We start from the raw sequence: 23,371 nt of genomic DNA on the forward strand, positions 1-23,371 counted from the left end.
AGTCATACCGTACACAGGGGTTGTGTGTGCTACTTCAGAACTCTAGCTGGTAGCTGGTGTGTGTGTGTGTGTGTGTGTGTGTGTGTGTGTGTGTGTGTGTGTGTGTGTGTGTGTGTGTGTGTGTGTGTGTGTGTGTGTGTGTGTGTGTGTGTGTGTGTGTGTGTGTGTGTGTGTGTGTGTGTGTGTGTGTGTGTGTGTGTGTGTGTGTGTGTGTGTAGAATGTGTTCCTTGCTATCAAGCACTATTCATCCTGTAGCTCACTGGGGGAAATGAACACCTGCCTTCTCCCATAAGCCAGCCAAGTGGAATTCTAGTACGTTGGAGCATCTCCGAATAATTGTTTCATTGCTTGCCTTAGACGGTTTAGTCCAGGCTCCCTGATTATCAATACTTCTTCAGTGAGGAAGTCTGTGCACATCCCCTCAAAATAGTATGTTGGGACTATAAAGCAGCAAAGTTGGTTTGTTGAACTGAAGCATTGGAAGCCCATTTTGTGAGGCTGATTCCCCACTATTCCTTGTAGAACAAAAGCCAGCCTGGCTGGCCTTGGGCAACCTCCACAGTCCTAGAAGAAGGGAATGGCAAATCATTCCAGAGTACTTTATATCTAGAAAACCCTGGAAAGGGACACCATAAATTGGAATTGAATTCAAGGCACATTATTAGTATTGCTGTTATAGAAGGCAACACATTGTTTTTGCGCCGCGCTCTGAGTTCCAAGGAAAACATGTTCACGAGATGTTCTTGGTGGCCCACTGTTCCTCCTTTTTTAAAAAGTTGTCACAAAGAACTAATTTTAAGTCAAGCTCCCCGTGTCACCATGCACATCATTCAAGCCATCACGAAATAACTGGGTTCCTTCTCTCTTTCTTTTTTTTTAATAAACTTTATTCTATATTACAAATAGTTTTAATTTTTTTGTTTTGTTCTGGACTGCAAAATAGGAATGCCTTATATTTACATACACAGGTATACAATTAAGTATAACAAAGGTACAGAAGCTTTACCAAGTAACAACAGGATTCCATTTTAAGCAGTTATTGGTACCATTTCCCCTTTTCTGTTTTGGAAACCAGGGTTGTTCAGAAAGAGAACGAAATCAAAGGAAGAAAGAAAAGTAGCAGGAGCAAACATCAACAAAGCAAAGCCTGAATTTTCACAATCTATGATGTTACTTTCCTTTTGTGTGTGAGTGTGTCTCACATTGCAATACAGTCTCGTAAAGATACGCCCGGGCTTTCCCTGTCCAACGTGGAAACTTTGACCAAAACAGGAGGAAGCGGATGACAGAGATGGGGAAATACGTGGCTAACTAGCTGAGGTGTCCTGTTGCTTTAAATGTTTGAGTTGCCTCCGGGATCGGATCGCCGACCCCACATTTACAACCAGCTGATCTCCCCTTGGCTATAGCATGGAGGAAATGGACTACAACTCCCAGAATCCCCCTATCAGCATTGCTTTCGTGGGTTACATCTTCCAGACTCTCCCAGCCACTAGCATTCCTAAGCGAAGTTCATCAGAAGATTCTGGAAATTGCTTAGAAAACTGCCTTTTTCCATATTCTCCAGTGGAACTAAATTTGGTTTACTAGATGGGGGGGGGAAAGAGCACCTCTGAATATCTTCCAGGAATTACCACTGCGCCTTTCAGTGGCCTTTATTTTCCCAGTGAAGAATATTTCTGTAGATAAAGGGGGAGATGAGGCAGTATGAGCATCGGTGTTGTTGACTCCAGCTAATGGAGGTGCTGTCAAGGATTGAGTGATTAGAGACAGCTTAGGCCTCCCTTGCTTTTCTTGCACTTTCCACCTGCCAACAGATTGCCACCAAGAGAGAATCCACAAAACAGCTACAACTCCAGACATGACATGAATTTCTCTGGGTGGTGAGATCTGTAGGAGCAAAAATGAGATAGCTGGCAGGATAGTTCAGTGGTCTAAGGACCTGGCTGCGGAGCCAGAGGTTGGGAATTAAATTCCCCCACTGGGTCTCCTGGGAGAAAAGGCAGCCGGTGTGGTCTTGAGTCAACGGCACACTGCCAGGCAGTCCCCAGAGGAAGGGAATAGGAAACAATTTCTCAGTTCTCTCTGCCTGGAAGTGTCTCCGTAAGTTGACTTGACGCATGCAATTATTATTAAAAATAAGGTGGCACTGGGAAGCCAGAATTGCATTCCAGGATTACTTGAATGTCATAGATGTTATTGGGGGGGTTAATTCCCAGATGGTATCCACCGTCGATCATCCAATGAATGTTTAAAAAAAGAAAAAGAAACTTCAATCTTAAACCCCACTTTAATGCAAGGTTTTCCTATTCACAAATGTGTACCACGAAACGTCACGATGGGTCTCTCTCAAATTGCTCTGCAGTTCCCTGTTTATGATAACTGCACCTACCTGAAGACATATGCCCCTTAAAGCTCAGACCACAATACATTTACTGTATTTATCTTCAAGGAGTCCTGAACTTTTCATGACCCCGGACAAAGAAAACGGGCCAAGGCGAAAATGGGACTTCCCACAGAAAAAGGCAAGGTTTTGCAAAATTCGTGAGCTGAAAATTCAGACCGCTTGGGCTGGGAAGTGGAACTGCAAACAGGGACAATTTGCTCGGCCTTAAGTTCGGGATCGGACGACTGGTTATTGGTCCAAAACACTCATCCCTGTAATCGGAGCAAATGTATTTCGTCTGTTTCTTTCCATTTTAATCACACGTTACATGCACATAAAAAGAAACCGAACTTGGGGGGGGGGATTAGAAGCCAAGACTGTGGACGGAGGAGCTTGTTCGGGGTGGGGGTCGGGGGAGAAGGTGAAAGCTCACACGTTCACATCACAATTCTGGCACAATTCCAAAGCTAGAAACCAAACCAAAACCTGAGATATAAAAATAAAGAGGGGGAAAAAATGAACCAAAATAGAAAGATTTGTTTAAAACTCCCAGTCTGAGGACAGAAAGAGGAATTATTTAAAATGGGACCTGGAAGGTGCCTTCCCATTTCAGACAAGCGATTTTTTAATATGCTCTTGTTCGTTCCTTTGAGGTGTTTCCCATTGGAAATAAAAAGCTGATCGAGTCTATACCAGCAGAAAATATACAACCCAAACCACCCAAGTTTTAAAAACCTCTATAACCAGAAGCATGCTGATCTCCATTTTTTTCCTGTCCTACCCCCCCCCAAACAGTTGTGCAAAATCCTGTCTCGTTGTTGGGTTTTTTTTTCTGACGCCATTTTCCTCCTCATGAGTATCCCTGCCTATTTTACCCTTCCTCCTCTCCCATGTGTGCAAACAAACCTTTTATCAAGCACCCCACCCCCTAGGATCTCCCCCCTCCCATCCCCCCGTTGGTTTTGCTTTCTCTTTTTGTTCTGAAAATCTGAAAATGTTGTGAAACTTCCCACACTCGTTACCTGTGGCACTTAATTCGTCAAAAACCTTTGGTTTCTTCCATGTTTAAAAAATGTTTCCTATATTCAAGACAACAGTCTTCCTCTCCTTTGTGTGTCTGTGTGTAATGTTGGTTTGTACGGTTTCTTCGTTAGCGTTCACCACTCCCCTAGCAAGTAAAAAATCGAACCAGCACAAATGATGCGAATCCACAGCCCTCCAGCCTCTGGGAAACCTTGAAAGGGGTAGGAGCAAGTCTACCCCATTCCCGGCCCCAAAGATCTTGCTCTTTGCCCCCCATGCCTGCATTCACACAGCCACACAGAAGCCATCATGAAGGCATCTTTTCCCTCTTCCACTCATCCCACACTGCAACTCAGGAGGCATGATGTTAGGCCAACGTCCGCTGGCAACGACTTCTCTCAACCAGTAAGAAAATGGCCGCTGTTCTACACACCTTTGATGATACAAGGGAACAGTTTCTGCATCGTACAGATTTTGAAAGGGGCTCAAGGCAAAAAGCAGAATGGACCCCCTGGTCGCTTAGAGACACGTTCAGATGTGCAGAGATGAACAGAACCTCTACTGTTCTGCCAGGGACCATATCTTCAGCTACCGGTGAATCCTGCCAATGCACGCCAACTTCAACGGAGTCGGAACGAACATGATGAAAACAGAAATTATGCACACATGCGCAGACAAACAGTTGATGGATGACGTTAAGAATGACTCTGGTTTTAAATGACGGCTCTTTCAGCCACCCTTGAACCTCCCCAAGCAAGGGTGATTTTTGGGCCACACAAAAGGCCCTCCTCCATTCCCAGTGGTTTCCCCACAGCAAATGGCAGAAGTCCTGTGTTGGAGCAGATGTTACAAGATGGTTTTACACTCCCTGACTCAAGCACTGACTTCCTGACTGCTTCACCTCCTTTGCAGTCATTGGATGGCCTGCTCTGATGTCACAGCAGGGGTTGGGCAGTCAGGAAGAAAGCAAAGGAACGGCAGCAATGCTTTAATCAGAATTTCAAGTGCAATTTTGGTTAAAAAATCCACTAGTTGTTTCCTGTAGACCACGGGTTTTCAGTGTACTGCTGTGCCTGAAATAAACTCCTCTGCATTTTTACCCTTTCTTAGTTTGAAGAAGAAGCCATGTTCAAGGAAGTTCTCGTGAGTGGAGAGATGGGGTTTCTTAGTCACCAACCAGGTGGTGGAACTGTGTGGCTCTTTGTTCCACCCTCCCATTTGATGATCTGCAGCCTTCTCCATTTCCTGAACTTCCAAGAAAAGTCCAGGGACAGCCTCCGGACAGATCTCCTCCCGTCGGTCATTTCCAGAGCAGGAAATGCGGCCATCAGGAAGGCTGCTGGGTGGTGGACAAGTCACACGTAGAAAGAAGATGTGGTTCACTTTTGTCCGCCTTGCACTAATAAAGAGAGCTCTAAATGAAAGATTATGTGGAAACGAGGCAGAGCATTAGAACACAGCTCTACAGTGGACCCTTGACTTACAGACGGCTTGACTTACAGACTTTTTGAGTTACAGACTTCTCTGGCCGCAAAATTTAGGTTTGACTTGCAGCCTGAGAATTGACTTACAGACCAGAAAAAAACCAAAATGGAACAAAAACGGCCTGTTACGGGATTAATCGGTTTTCAATGCACTGTAGGTCTATGGAGACTTGACTTACAGACTTTTTGGCTTGAGAACCGCCTTCCAATACGGATTAAGTTCTCAAGTCAAGACCCCACTGTATTTGAGTTGGAGTTGGTAGAGGCCGTTCGGAGCCTTCTGATGGAAAGCTCACCATTTTTTTTTTGCTACTTTTTGTGGCATTGAAACAAAGCTGCCTGCTTGGCAAAAAATGCATCTCAGGTAAATGCTTGCCGTCAATGACTTTTTGCACTCAGGAAGCACCTAACCTAGCTACTCTGTTAAGGGCTGGGAGTTCGATTCCCCACTGTGCCTCCTGAGAGAAGAGCCAGCCTATGTGGTCTGGGCAAGTTACACAATCCCACAGCATGCCCAGAGGAAGGGAATGGTAAATCAGTCCTCCATGCTCTTTACTGGGGGGAGGAAAGGGTTGCTTTAAGTGGAGTGAATCGGCAGCAGGTAATTATTATTTTTAATTAGAACTGCTCATATATGTTTGACTGCTTATAACTATGGGCCTGAAGCTTTTGGGGGGGGGGGTGTGGACCAACAAGGCAGTGGTAGAGCATCTACTCTGCCTATAGAAGGGCCCAGGCTGAATCACTGGCATCTTTAGGCAAAAACTTCGTAACTGTTAGAGTAGTATGACAATGGTTTGGGACCTCAATATTTGGCAGATCGTCTTCTTCCACCAAGATCTACCCGAATCACCCGCCAGAGCCAGCAGGGGCGGCTGAGGGGTCTGACGCCGAGAGAAGCTCGGAAGGAAAAAACAAGAAACCGGGCCTTCTCGGCGGTGGCTCCTCGGCTGTGGAACACCCTTCCAACAAAAATTCGGCTGGAACCCTCGCTGGGTGTTTTTAAAAGCCAGTTAAAAACTTGGTTATTCAAGCAGGCCTTCCCTCCAGTCCATTAAGTTTTTCTCCTTTTTTCCTTTCTTTGCTATTCCATCTTGGTAATCCTCTCTTTAAATTGTTTTAAACTGAAATTGTAATTGTAATTTTATGATTTTATATATTTTTATACTGTTCTGTTTTATTTTGTAAGCCGCCCCGAGTAGACATGGTCTAGAGGGGCGGGGTAAAAATCAAATAAATAAAATAAAATAAAATAAATAAATGACCTCGGGAGATGGTGAGCATTCCAATGCTGGAGGCGTTCGAGAAAAAGTTAGGCAACCCTCTGTCAGATATCTGCTTTGATTTGGATTCCTGCTTTCAGCAGGAGGTTGGCTCGATGGCCTTACAGGCTTCTTCCAACTCAATGATTCTACGATTCTGCAGGTAGTACGTAATGGATGGGAAAAAACCTCCTGCTGTCAGTCAGCAGAAATCAATAGATCTTAAAAAAAAAAAAAAAAAAAAAAACTAGGGTTACAACTCCCTGAATCTCCCAGCCAGTTTGGTCACGGGTTTCAGAAACTGGCCAGAACAGCACAATGCAAACTACCTCGTATTTCAGGCAAAATATCCATGTCTTCATTTTGACAGTAATACAAGCAATAGAAGCGTGTATATATATATATGCATGCTAGCATTACTGTCAAAATGAAGATGTACATTTTATATATCCCCATATAGATATGGAGATCTATATTTTGCATTACAGTCAAAATGAAAATATAGATTCTCTCTCTTTCTCTCTCTCTCTCTCTCTCTCTCTCTCTGTGTGTGTGTGTGTGTGTGTGTCTATATGCTTTCATTACTGTCAAAATGAAGGCATAGATTCTACATTTGACAGCACTCACTTCAATGATGGCCTCATTGTTTATGGCAGGGTGGGTGACGAGATGTCCCCCAACACAGCTTTGTCCATTTCTACCCTACTCCCCAAGACATTTGCAAATGTTGGTTTTGTTCATCAAGTTCTGGCCATCCCATCCTTATGGGATTATGGGTTTGCCAGAAGAGGGGGAGGAAATGCTTTTCCAAAGCCTAAAAGACTTGCTATGCATGGGAAACCCGGGTCAACTGCTTGGAAGGCAGCTATGCTCAGCACTATATAAGGGTGGGGAGGTCATTTTAAAAAAAGAGACTATTTTTGTTCACACCTGATTTATGGGATGTAAACTTCAGCAATGTAACTCTGGGTTTTTAACTCTCTTTGAAGCTTTTGAAAAAAGATTCAACGCAGACATCAGACACTAATAATCCCATACAGATTTAAGAAACTCCATTCATTTGACTGGACTTCAGAACAGGTAACTCATTGTTGGGTTTTTTCCCCTCTAGCACATTTCAACTTTAGAAGCACATGCTTTGATTCTGAACTTTAGGAAGTTTATGAGAGATTATGTCCCAACATGCAGTGATATGGTTCAAAATTCATTTCTTGTTTCCCCAAATTTCTCAAATTCAGGGAAGGAGTGGGCAAATCAGGTAACAGGCCAATTGAGAGATAAGTATTGAGACCTCCTTGATTTCACCAACATACTTGGTCAGAAAAAAAAATGGATATGCCAAATTATTCCGACCACAGTTTCCATTTTAGGAGGAAGTGCACAGCACCGGCTTGCTCCTGTTAATCCAGCAAACTGCTGGATAGCTCAGTGGTTTAGGTCTCTAGCTGTGGAGCTAGAGGTTGGGTGTTCGGTTCCCCTATGATCCATGGGGCCCTTTCCAGCCCTGTAGTTCTAAGATGCTGCTGCCGATTAAGCAATAAATCTCTATTTCCAATTATATTTTATCACGGTTGCTTTTCCAGTTGGGAAAGTGAGGCTAGGAAGCAGATTTCTTTTGGTCGGTTCCCTCCAGTTTGTTCTCTATCAAGCTGGCTCTCATGTGGGGGCTTAGTCTTCCCTACATCTAGATCAGGGGTTGGTGCCCGACAGCTTCCAGACCACATTAAGCCCCCTCTTTTTTGTGCTTGTCTGGGCCCTGTCCAAATCAGCTGATGCCACACTGTCTGAACTGCCACCACAGCTGCTGAAAAGTGCCACTTTCCCCCCCAACTTCCACTCACTCTTCCTGCAGCAGAACCCTGTGAGATGCCACGCTCCACCACCCCACAGCACTCTGTGGTGCGGGAGGACCCTCTGACGCCCTTCGGCATCATAACACCTCCTCAGCTGCCACAGAGTGTTTGCGTTGGGGGTACTAGGGGGGGGGCGAGCACGAGGGGCTCTGTGGGGAAATGGACCACTACACAAGAAACGGCATACCCCTAGTCCGGATGAAAGACTTCTAGATTTTGTGCTCTGCCATTTACCCAAGCAAGCCAGAGAGGCGGTGGAAATTAGAACCCTTACAAATGAAAACCCTTTCCGTTCCCATCTAGTTAACAGTTTGCTTCATCACTGAAGGTACAGCCGTGATGTGTTTAAGAGCGGATAAATGCACCCCCCTTGTTTCTAAAAGAATCTAAACTGTGTTCCCAAAGGGACCGTAAGAGGAAGTCAGGTGTGGCTGTAAGTGAAGAAAGGTACATGCTGGAATCTGGGGTCCTTTTTCGCTGATAACAGTCACTGGACACAGACTGAAGATGGGAATGGCACGCTAGAAAGGCGTTAGGTGAAAACATGGGATGGGGGGGGAAAAGGGTGGTCTTCCTTCCATCATCCCCTCCTTCTCCACACGAGGCCAGGAGAACAGCTGACAGCACTGTTCTTTCACAGGGCAAGGGGGCCCCTTTGGGGCAGAAGCCACGGGGTCCTCTCCCGTCGGATGAGGACTGAGGACAAGCAGCACTCCTGGGTAGGAAGAAGAGCCGAGTTCGTTCCCACCCTTTTAGAATCCCTGGAGGCAAAGGAGCCGGTCCTGCCTTGGTGCAGCTTCTAAATAACACTGAGTTTGTTTCTGCTCTGGGGCTCTGAGCTCCAGGAGCACGGTTAAAGCAGCATGATCGAGGCGAACCAGGAGGGCTGCCTCTGTCGGTCAACGGATGATATGACGGGATGCTTTTGGTGAAGGCAGACGGGGAGTCCGAGAGCCAAAGGAGCTCCACCAGAAAGGCCCCCCCCCATCTTTAGGATTCCCTCCGCGGAGATGTCCCTCAGGTTGCTTGGCGTCCATAAGGTGTGGCCGGCGAGTTGTAAGGGCGAGCCGAGAGCTCGTCCAGGTGACTCCGCTCGACAGCCAATCAGAAACTTGCACTTGGTAAAGAGGATGTTCTTGACTGAGGCACGGCTTGGTTTCGTTTCGTTTCCAAATCCCTCCCAGGGAGTCCCCTGGTTGGGCAGTTCTCAGCTGTCTATGCTCATGAGGGTTATAACTTGTTCAAGTTTGTAGGCCAGTTTCTGCTTGCCAGCCTGGTCGTCTTGATCGAGGGCCCCGAGGATCTGCATAAAATGGAGGCGGGAAAGGGAGGTGTCACTGTACAGGTCAGACAAAAGAGACAACCATCCACTTCTGAAATGGATCATGGGCGGTTGACTTAGAGCTTGCAAAAATTACTCTCTTTTTTTACTACAATAAAAAAGAGCATGGTCAATGGGAGAGCCTGGGAGCCACAGTACAAAAAAAAGCAACTTTTCCAAACTCCATACAGGCAATGAAGATAACATGAGTGACCAGCTGACTTACAACTAGATTTCGGCAAAATGTATTAACATATATACCGTACATTATATATCACATAATGTATTATATATTACATATTCTGCACTGCAAGCAGCTAAAATTTCTGCAGCCTGCATACGTACATTGCACAAATGATGCCAATCCCTGTGATTTCCATTGGCCAGTATTCTACAGGCGTTTGCATAGGGTTCGCGTAGCTTGCCATGGCTATTTGACGAGAGGCCAGGGGCATCTTCGATGGGTGATCAAATGCATGACAACACACAACATTGGGACACATCCCAGAACCTCATTAACTAGTCACAATTAGACACTGCAAGTTCCTCAGATCTCATCTGAACATCGATAGGATCCTGGCCATTATTTTAAACAGCCAATTCTTAATAGTTTGCAGGAGGGATTTTTCAATAGTTTGCAAAACCTGATTCCAGCCATAGAAATAAGCTGGTGTCTTCTCCTTCAACCAACGTATTCCAACTTACCAACCTACTGAAAACCTTATGCAGTCCTATTGCAACTTCTTAGATTTCAAGATGCATCTGTCACACGTATGTTCAGGCATATGATTGGAAACAAAGGCTAAAATATTGATTTAAACAAACACAAAAACTGAAATCCTTTGGAACCAAAATTATGCCAATTTTAGTTGGCAGGTGGACAGCACCACATCCTTTGATTTTTCTATGTGTGTGTGCAACTGGAGAACAGAGATGGGGGTATTCGTAGACCAATATCCCCATCCCAGCTTTCCCTAATGAGGGTCTGGCTCCCAGGACTGGACCAATCTACTCACGTGCTCTGGCCAGGCTACAGTCCCACTCATCCTGCTCAGCTGGCCACTCCAGAGAGGGTTCAGAAGGACGAGTCTCCCCAAATGGCTGCTGAGTGGCCAGCGGAGCAGGAAGACAATGGATCTCCAGGCGCCATTGGCAGGATGAGTGGCTATCGTAGCCAGGCCAGGACGCATGAATGGACAGTCTAGTCCCGGGGGCCAGACCCTCATTAGGGCCAGCTGGGACGGGAATACGAATCTCCCCATGTCTACTAGACAGCCATGCAATGGTCCATGCTCCAGTCTTTACAATAGTGTTTCAGACACTGAAATTTAGGTGTACATGTTATGTACAGAGGATCCTTGCATTAAATGGTCTAGAATGCAAAACAATGCATTTCCCTCTGGCTTTTCTCCTTCGTATGCCACGACAAGCCATCGATGTAGGTGGACCTGGTGGTGTTGTGACCATGATCTTGCTCTTCACCCTTCACCCTACTTACCTCTTCACTGTATTTGCCCACGTAGGAATAAATCTCAGAGAGCGCGCTCATGGTGTTGAACTCATTCATGTGCATGCGGGACTGCTCAGCCAGGTAAGCGTTCATGTCCTGGTCACTGATCGCTGGCATCTTGGCAATGTCTGAGTAGTACCTGAGGGAGACCAGAGAGATTGCTGAGATTGTCATGCCAGAGCAACTCCTACCGACAGACTGGAAAAAAGCCACCAGATCCTTTTGGCAGACTTGAGACTGACCTTCTCAGGGTCAAACTAGACAACTGGAGAATGGCTACATTATCCAACCTGTTTTCTCTTCCATGTTGGGTTTTCTTCAGCAACAGATACCGTATTGATCACTCACTGATCAGACTTGCAAATTAAACCTGTGTTCACTTCCCAGTGAGTCACAAACCACAGCACGCTAAAAGCAAGATAATTAGTTGAAGAAAACTGTGCAATGACCAACTGTCTTTCTCCTCTCGAAGGAACTCTTGCCCTTCCTAAACACATTATACTTATTATCTAGCTTAACTCTCAGTTTGATTCTGCATTAGTGAAATTCACTCCCCAGGAAGATTCTCCGGGCCTCTTCCTTATGATTTTTAGGCATGCTCTATGATGTTCTTCTTAAACGTTCTTCAAATATCTTGTTGCATTGAACTTCCGTTTCAAGGAACAATGATTTCTATTGCATGGTTTGCAACTCTGGACACTGTTCTTTATGAAAGATGGCAACAAACTGTAAAAAAGATCAGAGGAAAGCAACAAGGATGATCAGGGGACTGGAAATCAAGCCCTGTGAGGAAAGACTGAAAGAACTGGAGATGTTTAGCTTTGAGAAAAGGAGACTGAGGGGAGATAGGACAGCACTTTTGAAAGGTAGCCCTACAGATGACATGTAATAATTGTCTCAAGTTACAGGGAGCCAGATTCTGAATGTATATAAAACCTTCTTAACAGTTAGAGTAGTACAACAATGGATCAAATGACCTCAGGAGGTGGTGAGTTCTCCAGTGTTGGAGGCATTCAAGAGAAATCTATCCGATCTGCTTTGATTTGGATTCCTGTTCAAGGGACAGGACTCAGTGGCCTTATAGGCCCCTTCCACCTCCACGATTCTATGATTTGCAATGCTTATTTCTCAGTTTCCTTGTTTATTTATTTATTTTTGCAAGGCATATAAATCACCCAGCCTTCATCTACAAGAGGTCCCAGGGCGGTACATATAGGAATATAAAAAGGCCAATACAACACGGTAAGAATACTCAAGTGGTAAAAGAGAAGGCACAAAAACGATTGCATGCATTAACAAAACAAAAAAAAGGTGGTGTGGGTGTGGGTGGGACATTAAAGCATAAAATGTCTGGACCTTTTAAAAGAACATTGTGATTTGGCAGCCAAACGAAGGCTAAGGACATCTTTAACTTTACAATTATCCCCATCTTCCCAGAAACTCTAAAATAAGAACAGGAATGTCATTTGCAACTGTCGAGAAATGCTGGAAAAGGTCCAGAGTTTTACAAGCCGTAAACGATCAAAGACAGCAGGAAACCTGCCCCTTTCTACAGCCTCTCCTCTCTTCTCCTCCCCTCTTGTACAGGGACTCATTGTTGGGTAGATGGAAGTTTGGCACAAAGAAGAAAGTAACCCAAGCCAATGGGGCCGTTGAGTTCCAAGGTGTCTTCCATTTTCTCCACTGCCTGTGGACCTCTGCTGTTGCCCTCCTTTGCCAGAGCTGCCAGCTGAGAAAAGCTGGGGTGACAACAGAACTGGTTCATAGGCAAAAAAAATTTCTGCAGGCAAGATAACTCAACTCAAAAAATGGGATCCTCCAGCCCGAGGCTACAATCCAGTATCTGGACAGCTCAAACCTAGCTTCTAGAGGATGCTCACGTCTTCCTCAAAGCTGCAGGTCTCTCCCCCCGACCCCCCAACTCTGAGATCCAACTCATGGAATAGGGCGAGACTTTCCAAAACTTCCACTTTGGGAAGGCAAGTGGTATGTGGAGAAACCTGCTCTTATCTCTAATCACAGATTGGAGATAAAAGCACAATTCCATTAGGCGCTCTGCAACGTCTTAACTGGGAAGATATGCTATATCAATGGGATCCCATTTCCGCCTCTGCTACCTGAAAGACTGGAGGTAACAGTAGGCTTCTACCCTGCCTGGCTCACCCTCCCAAATAGGACAGTGAGGAGGGGGGGCAAGGGATACGTGTTGGGCCATTGATAAGCCAGAGAGGCACAGAAGGAATTTGGCAAATGGGATCAAAGCACTGGACTGTCTCTGGGGCGTAAATACCCCTGGATTACATGCTTCCTGGTAGACCTTTGTGTTCTTCCATTGCCTGTCTCCACTGCTCACAGCTGCCTTGGTTCATCCATGAGTGCAGGACATACAATTGTGGGTTGAAGTTAGAGGAAGCCAGATTTCGGTTGAATATCAGAAAAACTTCCTAACTGTTAGAGCAGTATGACAATGGAACCTATGACCTCAGGAGGCGGTGAGCGCTCCCGCACTGGAGGGATTCAAGAGAAACTTGGACAACCACCTGCCAGGTTCCTGCATGGAGCAGGGGGTTGGACTTGATAGCCTTATAGGCCCCTTCCAACTTCACTATTCTTTGATTCTTTACCTTGTAAGCTACTGCCTATTCCATCTCACTTACATTGGCTGCTCCTCGAACAGCTTAAACACATTTTTAAAAAGCTCCAAATGGTAAAATATCTTCCCCCAATAACTCCCTCAAAAGGAGTAAGTACAAGTGTTTTTTTTTTTGTTATATTGAAGAACTGACAGCCTATGTCATTCTGCCATTGTTGACCTAAACAGTAACACACGGGAGGCCCCCCTCGGCTGTCCTATTAAGTGGGGGAGTAGCAAGAGCTGGATAAAATCCGGACACATAAAGGTCTCCCCCTCCCTCCAAAATTCCAGTGTCAATACTGCTTGCCGTCTTTTTCATCCACAGCAAAACTTTGCTGCCTTCCCTTTCCTGCCTCTCTGCATCGGCACATGACTTTATGGTTCAGGAAATGCTCCCTGTTCAAGCCATGGCATACCTGCCTGCCTACCTACCCACGCAAAGGAGTTCCAACCTATCAGGGAACCAGGGGATTAAACTTGGGCCATCAGGGTTTGGGAAGTGGATCCATAAGACTGTGCAAGGACAGGCCAAACTCTGCCCTTACCCTGTGGATACCTACTACCTAACTACCCAGACAAACACACACAGAGAGGGAGGGTCCAACCTATCAGGGAACCAGGGGATTATACATGGGCCATCAGGGTTTGAGAAGTGGATCCGTAAGACTGAGTAGGGATAGCCCAAGCTCTGCCTCCACCCCTTGGCCAGCTACCTACCAACTGATCAACTGACTCTTACTCTTACCATTGCTACCACCACCATTGTTTCCAATTTTCAAGAGTGAGACAGGGTGTGAGAAAGAGCTTTATGCAGGAAAGGAACACCAAGCCCACTGCTCAGCTGGCTGTTTATTTTCCAAACCAGGCATCATTGATGGACTGCCAAGGAAGAGATGCCTACGATGCAGCACAGACCATCTGCCAAGACAACTTGACATTTGGGGGATAGCCAGTTCTCAACACGGGCACAAAGCAGGCTACTTTGCATTGTGCTTCAAGATCTTGCAACCTGACCCTGAAGACTCTGTATCCAGAGCCTGATATGGGTGCCCCAGCACGACATGAGATGTCGAAGGTTGCAGGTGACATTTCCAGGTAAGGGTGGGGGGAAAACTCAGCCTGATGACCTGGTAAGCCATTGTTACTCAATGGCTCAAATCCTGTTGTGCTGCTATGCCAAAGATGGAACTTTGGGAGGCGAATGGCCTCAAGGTAAGACATCTCCCTAGACATCATGGGCTGCATACTGAATCATGAAACTTGGCATGCCACCGATAATGTCTATAGAGATTTCCTAACTCTGCCTACAAATGTTACTCTTTGTACGCAGCTTGGACAACAGGATTCAGTCAGTATATCAACTACAGCATAAACAACACCAAGCTTAGGTGTCTCTCATGGAGAAGCCATCTGCCTTCATTCCGACTGAATGCAAAAGTTTGTCTCTCCAAGGCACTGTGTCTTTAAGGAAGTTGCTATTTTGGCTGCCCTCCCTCCCTCTCTCTCATCTCTCTCCCCCCCCCAAATATGGCAGGCCTTAGAGGGCAAGATTTGCGGAAGGCAATCAGTCACTGTCACCAGCAGCTGTGCTCTGCTGTCAACTGGTTAATTAGGCGCCATCATTTACATTTTTAATTTCTTCAATTTGACATTTTGCGTGCGCGCACGTGCACGCACGCACACACACACACACACACACACACACACACAAGCCCCTCTCTCGCCAACGCCGTCCGCGATGTTGTAATTAGGGAGATGGCACGGAGCAGGGAGCCAAAATAGCTGACAGGTGCCTTGTTGATGTTGCTGCCACCACCTGCTGAGTTCAGCAACCGAATCTCTAGGGATGGAAACAGTGGGATGCTGGAAGCGTACAGTGTACAGCATCCGGATGCAAGGAAGTGGAGCACTCCGGACTTTTTAAAGCTGGCTGCCACTGCTTGCCCGCCCCTGCTGGAGGGGACCACAGATCCATCACATGCCACCAGATCATGCTTCTCTCTCTCTCTCTCTCTCTCTCTCTGTCGTCTGTCTGTCTGTCTGTCTGTCTGTCTGTCTGTCTCTCTCTCTCTCTCTCTCTCTCTCGGCTTCTCTGGAAACTTAGGATGGAGGTAAAAGCACCGCCTTCTTAAGCCACCCCAAGACCTTCCTGAATAAATAAATACAGCTACATATTATTGGAATATATTTCAAGGCAGTATTAAAAAGTGTTGTACTAGGTGGGAGGAACTCCATCAGGCAGTGTACCAAAGATAAGAGCAAGACTGATCTTAGTTACCATTTGAATATATGAGTAATTGTTTAATTTTTTTAATGTATACTTACTGTTTTAGTTTTTAAACACTGTTTTAGTCACGTAAGCCGCCTTGGGTCCTTTTGGGGAGCATAGAAAGGCGGCATAAGAATATTCTAAATAAATAAATAATCGATAGACAAGAGATGGCCCCGTTGTCATATTTCATTTTTGGGCTTGGTTTGATCACTTTTGTTTGATGCACTGGATCATAAAGATTTACTTGTCATCTATTCTAAATGGCTTGGTGTTGATTGTTAATTTGACTGACTGGGATGGATTTTCCCTCCCTTTTGTTGTTGTTGTTGATTGTATGATATAGCTACATCTATTTCGTAAACTTCCCTGAGTAGTAATTTCAGTGTAGGGCTGCCTATAAGATGAATGAATGAATGAATGAATGGATGGATGGATGGATGGATGGATGGATGGATGGATGGATGGATGGATGGATGGATGGATGGATGGATGGATGGATGGATGGAGGGATGGAGGGATGGAGGGAGGGAGGGAGGGAGGGAGGGAGGGATGGAGGGAGGGAGGGAGGGAGGGAGGGAGGGATGGATGGATGGACGGATGGAGGGATGGATGGATGGATGGAGGGAGGGAGGGAGGGAGGGAGGGATGGATGGATGGATGGAAAGAGGGAGGGAGGGATGGATGGATGGAGGGATGGATGGAGGGATGGATGGATGGATGGAGGGAGGGAGGGAGGGAGGGAGGGATGGACAGATGGATGGGCAAGCAAGCATGATTCTCTTGGAGAATCAGTCCCCCTGACTGAGACTGCGGGATCAGTCCCCCTTTGATTTCTTATATGCCCTCAAGTTGCTTCCAACATACGGCAGGATGCAGCATGGACCCTTCTTGGACCTGAGGCCACCTCTGAGTCTAGGGCACCACCCTTCAGCAACCATGTCCTCTCTGGATTGCTACCTGGCCGCACCAACTAACAGTGATCTACTTGCTGAAGACATGCTTCTGTAAGCAGAACCATGGATGCCCGCCTGTGCTGAAGCAGACAGAGAATAAGGTCTCCTCAGATCCCAACCCTGCAGGGAAAAACAGGGGAGGCCAAAAATGCAAACCCTCCTTATGGGGCGCCCAAAGCCCTGCCAGGTGGCGGCACCACCATATGCCCAGTGTAGCTGGGAGGAAGGACACATCCTTCAGAGATGACGCCCTGTTTCTCCTGGGTTTAGAGAAGTCTTCCAGCGAGGCTGCTGGTCCTGCTGATAAATGGGGAAATTAAGTTGATGGCATGCTGGAAAGTGAGCCCAGGAACAGCTGGCGTGAGGTTCTAGGCAATGAAGAAGTCAATTTATTTTTCTCAAAAGGAGCCGAGCAGAAAGATGTTTGTGCTCTTTATAAATATTCCACGTTTGCTACCCCGCTGAGAGCGACTGCCAGTATTTCAAAATGAGTAACTCTTCCATGTGGGTGGGTGGGGAATGGTTGAGTACCAGTATACCCCAGTCTGGATTTGATGAAGCTTTGTGAGACCTTGAAGTCTTGGGTTTAATAGGGAAACAGAGCCTTCTAGGTGCTTTTCCCTTTCGGGTCCCCCAGAGGAGAGAGATGCAAAACGTAGAACGTGATCTCTTCACAGCATTTCCACAGCACTGGCGAGGGTATATCTTTAGCAGCCGCAAAATTCAAGCTCCTTCCATAGCTCCTGGAATCCCTTAGCCAGCATGGACACTAATGATACGGTACTATTTTTAAAAGCACTGTTTGAAGCTCTGATCTCTTACGACTTCTCCAGATGCCACCTAGTGCGACAGAAGAGGAGATGGCCTTACTGTAGGACCTGTCCCCCAATTCTTGGCTGTTTTAGAACTGGAAACCAACGTCCTTCCCTCCTCCTGATCCCTCACGCTTCACAGCCCCTTTCCCTCGTGATCCTGTTAGCTACTTTTTGGGATGTCTAGGTGAGAAGCACTTGCTGAACCTGTGAAAAGTCAAACTAAGAACTCTGTGGGACACCAGCCATCAGGTGAGGATCTGAGATGGAGTCAAACCCAATGATGTTTTTCAAGAGCAGATCTTCCGAATAGTTTTTAGATCTCTCTTCTGGAAATGCTGGATAGCTCAGTGGTTTAGGTCTCTGGCAGCAGAGCCAGAGGTTGAGATTTCAGTTCCCTCACTGAGGTATGCCAGATGTCTGGTTGCATGGGCATTGGGAAATCCTGAGGTCCACAAACACACCAATCCAGACTGCACCCTAGGAAGTATTTAGAGGCAAACAGCTGTTGAAGAGTGCTGCCTGTTCATCTCCTTCCCGACTGCGCTCCTCGTTTTCGTCGTTTCGTCATGTCCGACTCTTCGTGACCCCATTGACCAGAGCACGCCAGGCCCTCCTGTCTTCCACTGCCTCCCAGAGTTGGGTCAAATCCATGTTGGTCGCTTTGATGACCCTGTCCAGCCATCTCATCCTCTGTCGTCCCTTTCTCCTCTTGCCGTCACACTTTCCCAACATCAGGATCTTTTCCAAGGAGTATTCTTTTCTCATGAGAAGGCCAAAGTATTGGAGCCTCAGCTTGAGGATCTGTCGTTCCAGTGAACCCTGAGTGCTCACCCTGATTTCCTTCAGAATGGATAGGTCTGCCCCGGATTCATATTGACATCATTCTATCATTTTTGAGATTGTATCCCATTACAGCTTTTCCCAAACTTTTGTTGACTATGAGGGCTACTCCAGTCCTTCTACGGGATTCTTGCCCACAATAGTAGATATGATAATCATCTGAGCTGAATTCGCCCATTCCTGTCCATTTTAGTTCACTGACGCCCAGGATGTCAATGTTCATTCTTGCCATCTCCTGTTTGACCACCTCCAGCTTCCCAAGGTTCATAGATCTTACATTCCAGGTTCCTATGCAGTATTTTTCTTTGCAGCATCGGACTTTCCTTTCCCTTCCAGGCGCGTCCACAGCTGAGCGTCCTTTCGGCTTTGGCCCAACCACTTCATTAGCTCTGGAGCTACTTGTCCTTGTCCTCCGCTCTTCCTCAGTAGCATGTTGGACGCCTTCCAACCTGAGGGGCCCATCTTCCAGCGTCATATCTTTTAGCCTTTTGTTTCTGATCATGGGGCGTTCTTGGCAAAGATACTGGAGTGGCATTGCCAGTTCCTGCTCCAGGTGGATCGCGTTTAGTCGGAACTCTCCACTATGTCCTGTCCGTCTTGGGTGTCCCTGCACGGCATAGCCCATTGCTTCCCTGAGTTACTCAAGCCCCTTCGCCACGACAAGGCAGCAATCCATGAAGGGCAATCCCATTCTTGCTTTCTTGCTTTTTTTTTTAATGCCTCTCTCCTGTCGCCAACCCAGGGGCTCTTGTGTGGCTGGGTGACAGGCGAACAAAACCGGCCCTCGTGGAGCACTCCCGCTATCAAAGCCTGAATGCCGTCTGGGATGGAATGACAGTTTAATTTGCAGAGCGCTGGCTCTCGGTGGCGCCTGCTCATGTCGAAGACTCACAGACACCTCTATTACTCCAGACCTGTCATGCCTCTGTGGAGAGGAACGGGTGGGGACAAAAGGTGGATCTGACAGACCTAGCATTTGCTTCTGTCTAACTGACTCTTCCTGGTGCCCAAGGTCTCAATAACTGACAGTCAAATCCTAGCAAGAGCACATGTGGTTCTCTTTAGGCTCCTGTAATACCACCGGCTTCCTCAAGGGGCGCACAAAAAGTCCAGTGGTATCCCATTCTTCATCTCTTTCTTGGCTTTTCCTTCCCTCCCCCAAAATATATTTTTGCTCCTTTTCCTGTCGTTCTGATGAAGCCTCTAATATTCATTCACATTGTATTACTGATTTCTTATATTTCTTCCTATCTCCAGACAAGTTACGTACCTCTCTGCTCCCCCCCCATGCCAGTTGCCCCTCAAAGAATCCTAGAAAGTGGGTAGGACAGTGAGATAAGAGAATGATGAAAGGGTCCTGGCCATGGGGGGTTTCTTCTTAGAGCAGTGGCTCCCCATCTTGGGTCCCCAGATGTTATTGGACTGCAACTCCCAGAAGCCTTCACCATGAGCTCTGCTGGCCAGGATTTCTGGAAGTTGTAGTCCAAGAACATCTGGGGAAACCCCAGATCAGACTTGTCTAATTCTCCCGCTTCCAACATTCTAACCACGATACCATACCAAATAATTTGGATCTAGATTCAAATGCACTCATAATAATAATAATATTACATCTCAATGATAGACAGACAGACAGACAGACAGAGAAAGAGAGATTTTTTTAAAAATGGAACTGACTTATAGTGATCCTAAGAGCATTTTCAAGGCAAGTGAGAATGGAAAGGAATGGTTTTACTCTCACCCTGCTCGCCAGGGGGGATTTAAAAACAGGTCTCCTAAATCCTAGTCTGCCACTCTATTCCTTATACCACCATTGGCAATGGCCACCTAAATAGCAGGACCAATTTAGAAATGTTAGGAAGGTTTCATGCAGATGTGCCTTTGTCCGCTCTCTCCCTCCCTCCCTCTCTCTCACACACACACAAACATAAGGCACAAATAGGTGATTCCTTTACAGACCACTAAAAACCATCATATAATATGCAAGCTTTCATGGATCAAATACCACTTCATCGGGCTTGTACTAGTGTAAAGAACTTAACAGTCCAGAAGTTCATGGCAAGATGGAATCTGCCAGGAAAGTTACTCTTAGGAGTAAAGTCCAAAAGTTCTTGGCAAGATGGATTTCGTGAGCCATGTCTTTCTCCGAGACTGCTCTGAAACCAGGCCATCACCTAATCCAGAGGGAGTGGTGGCATGATCTTCTAGAACTGTGTGGGCCATAAACCTCACAGGCACTCATAATGCTCACTCCTAGGGGGCTGTCTTAAGCCAAATTGGACCATGGGTCGATCTCTTGTAGGACTGTGTGTTGACCGATCAGTCTTGGCTTTTCAGATTTCAGACAGCCGCCTTCTGAGCCCTCTCAGGAGATACTAAGGATGGACCCCGATGATTCATACAAAGCCTTGACATCTTGTGAAACCACTTCTGTGCAGAAAACATTCTGGTAAGCTGCAAGCCAACAGTAAGGAGGAGGTCCCGCCTTGATGTTATTTCATCTCCACTGCCATTTGCCAGCTCATCAAAAAGAGACTCTCCTTTATTTCAGTCCTGAAATCTTCAAGGGTGGTCCAGGTTTTCACTAGAGCATGGAGCTAATTGTCTTGCAGCGGGCTTTTGTTGCGGCTGCTGGTGGTTGGGAAGCATGCTCGTTAATAATCATTTAGCATATGAAATGCTTGTAATGAGTCCATGTGTTGCAGACAGCAGACGCGATTACGGGAATGACATAATTATACAACTGCTCCTGCCATGCCGGGGCGGAAGGTGTAGAACTTTCTTTGGTGCAAGAGGCTCATGGGCAAGCTTAGTTCAAAGAGGACCGGGTGCTCCCTTTTGTCGTGACATGGCAGAAGGCCCCTGGAGGTAGCAACGGACTATTGGGTTCAACCACTAATTGTGTAACAAAAGAACAAGGTAAACTGTCTACCTGCATACCTTTTCATCTCTCCCGGTTGGATTGCCACCTTTCTGGGTGGTTTATCTGTCAAATTAGATGGGTTTGATTTCCGATAGAACGTCGGACCCAAAGCAAAAGCACGGGAACAGCTATTTTGGAGTAATTAAATCTCACCCAACAGATGGCCCCAACTTCAGAGGAAATGGAAGCCACGACACTTCTGTAGATGAAGAGGACTCATTCTAGAAGCTCAGAAGAGCTTGACTCTCGTGTTCCAAACCAATCCACACATGTGCTTCCTATTAGCAAGCAAGATTAGAACATGAGCAGAAGGTGGAGAGCATTTCAAAAACAGGTATCTGCCTTCTCTGATGTGGGATCCCCCTTATTGTGATGGCTCTTCCTCTTGTCTCGAGCAAATGTTGGAACCTCCAACTCTCAAATTCCTTTTCCGAATGGATATTCACGTTCTCCTCAATCATCTGCTCTGTTTTTAAAATGTTCTCCTCTAGCCTCTCTGCTCCACCCTTTCCCAAAGAAAGGGACATCCCGCTATTAAAAAATAGTTGATGCTTATTTTAGGATATCGGTACTTGTGTTTCTGATGCTAATTTTCCTCACTGTAAACCTTGCCAGGAAAAGTGGCCTGTAAATATTATACAATGCATCGCAGGAGCCCTGTGGCTAGAGGTGAGCATGAGCCAGCAAAAGGGTGGTTTGTCTTGGTTCGTGGTCCATGGAAGTCCATGACCTATGAACCACCAAACTTTTGCTGCACGAACCACAGATCAGTTTGTCAGTTCGGGCCCTTCTAAATGACCCTACCCCACATCATTTCCCAACCTTTTGCTGATTTTTCCTGACTTTCTTTCTTTCTTTCTTTCTTTCTTTCTTTCTTTCTTTCTTTCTTTCTTTCTTTCTTTCTTTCTTTCTTTCTTTCTTTCTTTCTTTCTTTCTTTTCCTCCCTCCCTCCCTCGTGCTTTTCCCTCAGGGAGATAAAGCAATCCCTAAGCACTAAAAAGCAGAAAACAACCTGTTGATTGATCAAAAAGATACAAACAACCCATCCAACACTTCTAACTCATAAAAACCACCCACGGAACAAAAGACCAGCTATCATAGTCTGGTTACACTCTTTGAGCACCGCGTGCTGATTGCCCGCCAAACCGTTCTCACAAATGCAAAAGGTATCCTTCAGACTGACAGAAAGCATTGTGCCGCTCTCAAGCACACATTGCAGCTTGCAAAGATTTACCCTTTCTTGTCGCTGTGTACAAGAAGGAGATGAACACCTTTGTGTGGTCTTTAGACCGAGAAAGGAATGGCAGATTTTACTTTGGGGAGGTTTTCCCTATGCCTCCTTACGTACCTTCCTTTTGCACCATCCTGGTTGCACGGGGCATGTTTTATACGGGGCATGTTTTATGGCTTGTGACAAATGCAATCAAGCTGCACGGATAAAGTTCTAAGAAGCATTACAGATTTGGCAGCCGGGCGAGGAACCAAAGGTCAAACACAGCCCCCCGATCATAGCTCTGCCATATCACTGCATGTTAACGAGCCAGTCCATCTTGGAACATCTGCTCCCCCCCCCCAGGGCCTCTGGATTTCATCAAAGAGTGCCAAAGCCCAGTGCTTTTCAGGTTCAAAGAAGTGTCTTTGACACTGAAGTTGACTTCAAAAGTAGAGGGGGGGGGGAAGGCTCCAGTCCTATGACTCTTGAGCCAATTTGTGCCGTCCTTCATACAGGCGGAAAGACAGTGCTCGTCCACCGAAATGAAAGGGCTGAGGTCAGCTTTGGCTCTTGGCTTCTCTGATCTTGTTTTAGAGACAGACGACAGGACCTCAAGGGGATAACAAATCCATGAATAAAAGATGGTTGAAGATCTACTTGACCTCCTTAGAATGACTCGGATTATGAAGTTGTGGCTATAACAGTACACAAAGTTTAATGGCGGAGATGCAGCACAAAACACAATTAGTGTTTGCATTCCATAAATTGGGCTAAAGTTACACACCATCCACAGCGATTTATCCTTTATCGACCGGAGGTCACACCTGATGTGTCACAGAACTGCTGCAATTCCTTTGGTCTACAGGAGAGAAACTGAGCA

General features: G+C 46.3%; 1 protein-coding gene across 1 annotated transcript in view; it reads right to left on the reverse strand.

Moving 5' to 3' along the window:
- Positions 1 to 7,641: 7,641 nt before the first annotated feature.
- Positions 7,642 to 23,371, reverse strand: part of PLXNA4 (plexin A4) — a 635,072-nt gene continuing 619,342 nt past the window's right edge. The window contains exons 31-32 of the mRNA XM_073002484.2: positions 10,829 to 10,979; positions 7,642 to 9,312 (exon numbers count right to left, since the gene is read on the reverse strand). Coding sequence (XP_072858585.2) covers positions 9,217 to 9,312; positions 10,829 to 10,979 — 247 coding nt within the window. The 3' untranslated portion in view covers positions 7,642 to 9,216. The remainder of the gene's footprint in view (positions 9,313 to 10,828; positions 10,980 to 23,371) is intronic.

This window comes from Pogona vitticeps, chromosome 5 (assembly GCF_051106095.1).
Source record: "Pogona vitticeps strain Pit_001003342236 chromosome 5, PviZW2.1, whole genome shotgun sequence".
NCBI classification, from domain to species: domain Eukaryota; kingdom Metazoa; phylum Chordata; class Lepidosauria; order Squamata; family Agamidae; genus Pogona; species Pogona vitticeps.